This window comes from Dipodomys ordii, unplaced genomic scaffold (genome assembly GCF_000151885.1).
Source record: "Dipodomys ordii isolate 6190 unplaced genomic scaffold, Dord_2.0 Scaffold4, whole genome shotgun sequence".
In the NCBI taxonomy this organism is placed as follows: Eukaryota; Metazoa; Chordata; class Mammalia; order Rodentia; family Heteromyidae; genus Dipodomys; species Dipodomys ordii.
In genome coordinates this window covers 36791819-36801228 of record NW_012267220.1, presented here as the reverse complement: position 1 = coordinate 36801228, position 9410 = coordinate 36791819, and the positions used below count along the sequence as shown (strand labels likewise).

General features: G+C 40.6%; 1 protein-coding gene across 4 annotated transcripts in view; it reads left to right on the top strand.

Annotated features, from left to right (window-relative positions):
* The window catches only part of Slc20a2 (solute carrier family 20 (phosphate transporter), member 2), a 124923-nt gene that overhangs the window by 94853 nt on the left and 20660 nt on the right, over positions 1 to 9410 (top strand). For all 4 annotated transcript variants that reach the window (XM_013025771.1, XM_013025746.1, XM_013025754.1 and 1 more), the window contains one exon: positions 3900 to 3996. In XM_013025771.1, the coding sequence (XP_012881225.1) occupies positions 3900 to 3996 (97 nt within the window). The remainder of the gene's footprint in view (positions 1 to 3899; positions 3997 to 9410) is intronic.

The following is a 9410-nucleotide window of genomic DNA, read 5'->3' as shown; positions in this document are numbered from 1 at the left end:
TCTATATTCTCTGTAATCAACTTTTTTGACATATTTCATTATTATGTGTGTTTATATATTATATTCTTAAAACTCTCAACATGTCTTCTGGGTTGATTTGTTGCAGTGCTTTATTAGCCATAGTCTACCTTTGGTTGTGTTGTATAGTAGTATTTCCTTATTTATATTGTACTTCCTGCTATTTCACTTACCCACAGCCACCCATGGTCTAAAAATATTAAATGGAAAATTCAAAAGTTCATACTGCATGCTGCATAATGTGATGAGCTCTGGTGCTATTCCTGTTCCAAGCTGCTGAGGATGTGAACCATGTCCAGCATTTATCTAACACATGTCACACTGCATGCTACCCACCATTCGTCACCTGGTTGTTATTTCAGCCATCACATCCCCTAGGCACTATGGTAACACCTTATGTTCAGTAGCTCTTATTAGAAGCTTAATGCTGTGTCACAGTGACAATGTCATACACCTCATTTCATCTCAAATATTTTCAGAAAACAACCACATGCAGGTAACTAAACTGTCACAACTGTATATGCTTACGAGGCAATGTGTTGTTTCTACAGTATGGTAGAATGTATAGTTTCAGGAGTCCAGTTACACACTCACATGAGCGTATCTATATATGCCTTCCTTCAACTGTTATTGCTTGAAAATAAGCTCTTTTTTCCTGGCATTGCCTACTGTTCAACTGAAGGGACTCTTCTCTTGACTAAGTACACACTTGCTATTTCATTTCTCACCATTCCTTCTCAGGGCTTTTAGTGTTCGCACTCCCCACCTTTTTTTTTATTATTATTGTTAAGATGATGTACGGAAGGGTTGCGGTTACATAGTCAGGTAATGAGTACATTTCTTTTTGAACACACACTCATATTTTCATGTATTCAGTCTTTTCTTTCCTCTGCTCAGATTCTACCTTCAGGTGTCACTTCCTGGGAGAGCACCTGTGATTGGTTACCTGGTTTTTACTCCTACATCTCTGTGTTCTCACTATTGCACTATGTGTGGTGCATGGTACAGTGTTTCATTTTGTGTTCATTTATCTGCCTGTGTGATTGAACAGTCTGTGAGGATGGACACTAAGACAGTCTGAATTACTACTGTATACCAGTATACTTAGTATTTTAAAGACACTTGTTAAATATTTGGTAAGAGAGAGTTGAGGGATGCCTGGATGAGATACCGATAAGAATAGACAGAGAGGAAAGAAAGAGCGGGAGGAAAACTGGAACAAAAGAAGAAGGAGACGAGTCTCAATGAGATATTTTCTTTCAAGTTTTAAGAGTAGGTTATTTGGTCAGGAGTATAGTTTAGCTAGGCACTTGTCTAGCACAAGTGAGGTACTGAATTCCATCCCATGCTCTACCAAAAAATAGTAGGATGTTTGGGAAAATATAAAGTGATTCAGTTTAAAAATACAAACTCAGACTTTTTTTACCTTAAAAAAAACCCCACTATTGAGTGGTTTTGGAAGCCAGAGGTCATAAGCATCAGAAAATCCTCTTGTCTTTCTTTCAGTTCATCCCAGGGTGCTTTTGTGGACTCATCATGCTGCTCAGGCACACTGGCCTGGCTCTCATCTTTGCTACAGCCCATTCATCCTGGTGTTTTCTCTTTCCTTCTCCTCTCTATCCTGGCTGTAGCACGACACAGTTGTGTCAATTGAATCATGTCCTGCTCCTGCCCTTACATTTCCTTTACCTCACTGCCTATCCTCTTGAGAACTGTCAAGATAATTTGTGCATGTGTGCGCATGCCTGCCTGCCTGCCAGTAGTGAAGTTTGGAATCAGGGCCTGAGTAGACCTATCCCCTTAGCTTTTTCTCTTGAGGCTGGCCCTTTTTCCTCTTGAAGCACAGTTCCACTTATGGCTTTTTTGATGGTTAACTGGAGATAAGAGTCTCACAGACTTGCCTGTCTGGGTTGGCTTTGAAACATGATTCTTACATGTCACCCTCCTGAACAGTTAGGTTACAAATGTGAGCCACCAGCACCTGGCAGCCATCAGTTCTTGAGGACTGCAAAAAGCCTCATGTTTGGACACACAATGTGTCTCTCACATTGTCTTTGCTAATCCTTAATTCTAGAACTCAACTCTGTTTCCACACTTAATTTTCCTTTTTATCTTGTTGTTAGGCAACATGTTCATATAAGTTTACAAGAACGTTCTCTTATTATTGGTTATTTTTGTAACATTTATGTGTCAGTGCTACACTGAGGAGTTCCTGGCCCATGTGAGTGCTTCACAAATCCTCTGTGGGCCTGCTTAAAACTATGATTCTGGTTAGGCACTGGTGGCTCATACCTATAATCTTTCCTGCTCAGGAGGGTAAGACTGAGAAGACGATGGTTTGGAGCCAGCCTAGGCAGAAAAGTCTGCTTAGATTCCATATGCAATATAACCAACAAAAAGCTAATCTGGAGGCATGGCTCAAGTGGTAGACTACCAGCCATGTAAGCAAATCAAGCAAATGCAGGCCCTGAGTTCAAAGCCCAGTACTGCCAAAACAACAACAAATCCTACTTTTTTTTTTTTTGCACAGTTGTAAAGAGTTATTTAGTAAAGAGAAAGTAAAGGGCGCTCAGCAGAGTGAGCAGTGGGACCAGGAAACCAGTTATTCAACAAATGCTTTGTATTGCCCCTCACACCTTTTTCTCCTGCCTCTTGACAGTTTTTCAGATAGTGATTGATTTGTTAAAAAAAAAAAAAGTAAGACCCTCTGGGTGGTAGCCACAGAATGTGGCTTGTAGGAAGGCCAGTTTGGGTTATGGCAAGTCCTAAGACCTTTTCCTGGATGGTGGCCACTGGTTGAGATGGGGGCAAGCTGGCCTGAACCAATTGGCTGATATTTTACTTTATTCTCCCCCCCCCCGAGTTTTCACTAACTGCTGTTGAGACATTGAGGGCATTGAGCTCTGCTCTGGCTACTTCCTACTGAATGGGAGTGATGAAGGGGGCCCATGACAACTGCCAGAGGAGACTCAGGAAATCTTACGTGTTTGTTTCTCAGATGTGGTTAACTTCAAACACATGCAGTCCATTCTTGCTGGTGCATTACATTGAGAGACTGTTGTCACAGAAGCCTAAAGTTACAAATACTTTATTAGATTAAAAACACATAATTTTAACTTACAATAGTTGGAGATTAAATTCTTTAAGAAGACATTTTGAAATGTGGAAGAGTATATTCACTGTGTATTTTTATTTTATTTTTTTCATTTATTTTTTTTGGGGGGGGTCCGGTCATGGGGGGCCTGAACTCTGGGCCTGAGCACTGTCCCTCAGCTCTTCAGCTCAAGGCTAGCGCTCTACCACTTGAGCCACAGCACCACTTCTGGCTTTTTTTTTCTTTCTGCTTATGTGGTGCTGAGCAATCCAACCCAGGGCCTCATGCATGCAAGGCAAGCACTCTACCACTGAGCCACTTTCCCAGCCCAGCACTGCATTTTAGTATAGCTAAAACATACTCTGCCATAGACTTATGAAAAATCTAACAGTAGTACTATGATGGCTAAGTCCTTCAGCCTCTTAGTGAGTTCTCAAATATGACAGCCTCAGAATATTTGCTGGCTGTAGACAATTAGAGGCAAACTTGAACTTGGCTTCACGGGTTTGAAGAAGAAGGTTCTGAGCTCTGGGCTTCAGTCCCCAGGCATGGGTGTCTGTAACAGTGCTGTTCTGTTTCTAAATCTGACATCAGCTCATGTGACTCTAGTGTTCCTGTGTCTGCTGTCACAATGCTGGCTCTGAAACTGCACTTCTCTACATGGAGATGGCCTCGGCCCAGGCAGCCCTTAGAGCCACATCCCTTTGGGAGAAACTGCTGTATCAGGGTCTTCCATTATTTGTCTGTTTGATGCTCTCTGTTCTGACTTTATCTCATTATCACATAGGAAGACCCCGTTCCCAATGGTCTTCGAGCACTTCCTTTGTTCTATGCTGCTACGATAGCAATAAATGTCTTTTCCATCATGTACACAGGAGCACCAGGTAAGATGCCCTTCTTAACTTGTATTGACTTGAATTGCTCATGATTCAAGAGCTGTAAAATAGAGTAGTGATTTTTATTTCCTTGTTTTGTGTAGCTGAGAGACATGTATACTACAAGGCACCAAGTGAATTTAAACATTTAAAGCCCATTCCACTAGTTACCTACCTGTGTTGCTTAGCAGTTTATTGAGCCTTTCTGAGTCTCATGTTGTGCATAACCACTGAGCTCTGGTGGGCCAGGAGAAGAGGGTAGCACTACACCTAGCACAAATACAAGCAAGTAGCAGCATTTGATAATCAGGTTTAGAGAGCTCAGAAGCCACCTGTAGGGCCTGGCCTGAAATCCCAGGTACTTGGGAAGCAGAGATGGGGAGGATTTTGTGGTTCAAGGAGAGCAGGGAGAAGTTAATTAGACCTTTATCTCAACTAACAAGGCTGGTATGACCATGTGATGCTGTGATCCATGCTACACAGTGGGGTACAGGTAAGAGGATCATAGTTCAAGGTCAGCTCCAGAACAAAACTGAAGACCTAATATAACTAAGTAAGCTCCTAATGTGTGTTAGGTAGTGGCTATTTATCACTGCATCTTTTTCAGTCACAATTTGACAGGTTTTCTCCAGGCTTATATGGAGGACAAGGAAGAAGAGAAAGGTCATGACTTCACAAGACTACTATTTCATTCCACCAATAATCAACAAAAAGATTTTGTTAATATTTGGTTCTAAAAATACTCTGTTTTTAGACTACCTAGTAGGTGGGTCCAAACTTTCTCTTCAAGCATTGAAGGTTATCATTTGCCCTTTAATTACACACTCTTTCCTCATATAGGTATCTTCCTGCCAGCTGTAGCTTCAGTAGCCATAGTGACATATTTGTGACAAGGTTGAGCTGAGAAGAGTGACCAAGTCCATTGTCCCCTTAACAAATACCTTCTTTGTTATCTGTCTACAAGTTATTCTTCCTAGGCTCCTTGCTTCATTAGTATATTTTTATGCAATATGTAGGAGCTACAGAAATAAAAATATAAAAGTTCTTCAACAAAAATGAGTGGCAATACTGGGTGCTGGTGGCTCACCAGTATGATCCTGGGTACTCAAGAGGCTGAGATCTGAGGATTGTGGTCCCAAGCCAGCCCGAGCAGGAAAGTCTGTGAGACTCTTACCTCCAGTAAACCACTCAAAAAAAAAAAAAAAAAAAAAGGGCTGGAAGTGGTGCCGTGGCGAGTGTGAGCCTTGAGGGGGCGGGGAGGGAGGGAAGCTCAGCTCAGGGACAGCACCCAGGCCCAGAGTTCAAGCCCCAGTACTGGCAAAAAAAAAAAAAAAAACAGAAGAGTGACAATAATGATCAACCTTGAGATCTTGATTAGTGGCATTGTTATGCATGGAAAAGAATTAAGTGGGGATTTGCTGGATGTGGAGTTATAGTATTTTGTTTTGGTTTCTTCTGTTCCTCCACTCAAAATTATTGTGAAGTTGTTTATAGCTTAAGCTAATTTGATTTGTTGTGCTTTGCATCTGACATGACTTACCTCAAAAATCATTCGTATACTTCAGAGACTTGAGTTTTCACTTTAAAAAGTCTTTGCATTTTTGTCCTTAATATGATTAACAAGAACCAAAAATAACCTTAGAAAATAAAGTGCTTATGTACTTCAGTTGGATACAAGCCAAAAGTTTATTTTTCATTGAAAATACCTTTTCTGTGAGGCCTGGTTTTTGTTCAGTGGTTAGATAATGGTTGCTTTACTTGATCACAGCTCTTTGAATAGGCAAAGTAGATCTCATGATTAAGCCTCTGGTAGCTAAGAGAGCTTCTAAGTCCAAATGAGAGCCAAAAATCAGCCACATCAGCATCACTTGGTAACTTGATTCTCTAGGCCAAGCCTGAGCCTAGGAAATACTTGCAGTCCAGCAACTTGTATTTCAATAAGGAGCCAAAATGGCACCAGCGCAGCTTACAGTTTAGTAACCTCAAACCCACAGGTGATCCTCTTGCCTTGCCACTTATCAAAACCCCTTAATGTTGACCATTACTGTCACTCTTTTATTTTTTTGCGGGTACTGGCAAAAACTCAGGGCCTGGGTACTGTCCCTGAGCTTTTTTTTTCCCTCACTCTACAACTGAGGCCATATTTTATTTCAAAAGTATTCTTCATATTTTTGCCAAATGCCAGTGGCTCACAACTGTAATCCTAACTACTTTTTAGGAGACAGATCAGGATTGAGGTTCAAAGCCAGCTCTGGTAGGAGAGTTTGTGAGACTCTTATTTCCGAGTACCAAAATTCTAGAAGTAGAGCTGTGGTGCAGGTGGTAGAGCACCAGCCATGAGTGAAAAGCCTTCTGAAAGACAGCAATCAGGTCCTGAGTTTAAGCCCCAGTGCTAGCATTTTTTTAAATACATGTTTTTGTTAAGTTTCCCAGCCTTTCTTTTATGTTGGTGGTTCCTCAGATGTTTGAAAGGTTGGTGTAAAAGACCAGTAAGTGAATTTTCTCAAGTGAGGCAGGCTAGTAAGGAGAACCTGCAAAGCAAGTCAACCTATGTGTGCATGTGTGAACGTGTAGAAGGGTGGCCCACAGTCTACAAAGCATAGCATGTGCGTAGTGTAATCCTATTGCTGTTATATGAAGAGGTAAAACATTAAAAAAGAAACCCATGCAAGCATCACACTGTGTATTTGTAGTGATCTAGAAAATGCCTGAAAAGACAACAGCAGATAGTCCCCCCCCACACACACTTTTCTCTGGGAAGTGAGTGCAAGAGGGAAATGTAGCAGGGAATATCGTATTTGTACATCAGACAGTTCCGTGTGGGTCCTTGTGATATCCTTACAATAAGCCTGTATTATATATAAAATTAAAACAAAAAAGTATGAGGTATATGACATTGTACAGCTCATAGTAATGATTGTGACCTGTGAAAAACTAAAGGTTAACTCAAGTAATGACAGTGGAGATAGAATCTTTTTTTTAATATATAAAAGGTTGTATTCATTTCTTCCTTCAATGACTTGGATGATGATCTGATATTCTGGGGATTTGGGAGGGAATTGTAAAGATATTTGAGGTTAGGGCTAAATCACTCATCATATTTTGTTGTTTAGAAAATGAAAGGAGCTTGAGATGAAAGGCCATGTAGTGGCTGGTGCAGAGAACAGAGGGTAAGAGCCCAGTGCTGGTGCCTGGACGCTGTTCTTGGCTGAGTGGACAGGAGCAATTCAAGCTGTGCCCTATTTTGTCTTTCCACAGAAGGAAGCCAGAGCCAGGCCCAGTGCCCTCTGAAGGTGTAATTATTTGGAAACAATTTGAAAGCCTCACCAGGGAGACAATCTTTTACAAAGTATTTTTGTCAAAAATGTATATAAGACAAACTTGAATTTAAGAAGAAAAATGTTTTGCCTTAGGTGTATATTAATTCAAAAGCCTTTAACCAAAAAAAAAAAAAAAAGGAAGAAAACTTTTAAAAGCCCAGGCTGTCCTGAAAGTGATGATGCTCCTGCCTCAGCCTCCTAAGTACTGGGATGAATTACCAGTGTGAGCCATCACACCACGCTTGAGTGCTTTTGTAGGCTAAATGTACTGAATAGTTTCTTAGCTATCAAATCTTGATTGTCTACTTTGGAGTTGGATAACATAAATGTCAATTTCATTTATTTTATCTAGGTGTTAAAAATAATTGTGGCCAGGCTTTGGTGGCTCATGCCTGTAATCCTAGCTACTCAGGAGGCTGAGATTTGAGGATTGTGGTTTGAAACTAGCCCAGGGGGAAAGTCCCTGAGACTCTCATCTCCAGTTAACCACCGAATTAAAATAAATAAATAAATAAAACAAAACAACAACAGAAGTGGAGCTATGGCTGAAATGGTAGAGCGCTAGTCTTGAGTTAGGGACAGCATCTAGGCCCTGAGTTCAAGCCTCAGGAATGGCAAAAAATAAATAATAATAATAATGTTCTTTGCTAATCTGTTAAGTACATTTCTTTATTGCTAGGATAATTTGCTAAGACCACTATTCCATCCTGGTCCTCTGTCCTCTCTTACTATGAACAGCATTCCCTCCATTTTCTTGGATTCCATTTCTTCCTCCTCTTCCCTCACATTTGTACCCTTCTACCCCCAGGCGTTGTCTGTCTTCCTCTAGTTTCTCATGACATAGAGTCATCTCATCATTTTCTGGCTATTTTCCAGGCCAAATCACTGTCAATGGAAGGTATGACAGCAAAGTTACAAAGGGCAGGTGTGATACGGTGTCCTGTTGTCTAAGTAAAGGATCCAAAAATCTTGTAACCAACCTCACTTTCCCATTTTGATTGGTAGGACCATGTGGCCCTGACTTAGAAGTGTGGAGATTGGCTCAGGAGAAGCATGGGAAAATGCTCTTTACTTTTATTTTGGGCCTGCTTAGCATGGATGTTAAAAAATTGGGGTTTGTTGGCAAAGTTGTTCCTTCTTTTAAAAAAACAACAATTTATTCCAAATCATTTATCTTTCTCCACAATATGCAGGCCTTGCCTCTCTTAGATCAGGTCAGTAGGCAAAGCCAAAAGTAGCACATGTAACAATTGTATCAAGTAAGCCACAAAGGGGAAACCACTTTAGAAACCAAATGCTTGGAAGCAACCAATGGTGGGTAGGATGTTTGCAGATCAGTTTGATGTGGAAAATTAGTAGCTACCACTCAGTTGGGCAGGAAACAGCCTTGGAGTGACCCTGTCACATGTATGAAGACACTAACATGCTGATATGAAACAGAGGCCCAGCTGCTGTGGCCACTGGCCTGCATACTCCAGAGTGGATAGAGAGAGTGCTGCTTCTACCAGCAGTTCAGGCTCAGGTTCACAGACAGAGCTGTGGGGAGCCAGGCTGCCTTTTAACACAGCACAGCCTGGCATGGTAATGTCACTAGAGTTTGGGGGTAACCAGTAAAAGTACTGGGATTCCAACCTGTGACTCCCTAGCTAGTACAAGAGCTCTAGGGTTTCATTTATAATATTTATATGTATTAATTCTGTCTCCCCATTTCTAATATCAGCTTCTCATCCTAAAACCTCTTCCACTTATCAAAATGTTCAGTAATACTTTCGAGTAACTTTGAGCTGGTTTGTTTGTATAAAATAATAAGGTAACAAAGCTTACACCACTAAATATATGAGCAAAGTTTTCATAAATAACTCTTTCAAAAGAAACAAATAGGGAGGGAAAAAGAGAGGGTTTTGAGAATGAAAGTGGTCAAAGTACTTAACACATATATGAAAATAGAAAAATGAAATCCATGTAAATGGTTTTAAGGAAGGGGAATGAGAGGGAGCAAATTTGATTGGCTGCATTGTGAAAATACCATCATTGAAACCCCTTTGTGCAACTTATATATATATATATATATATATATATTATATGTTTGTGTGTGTGTGTATA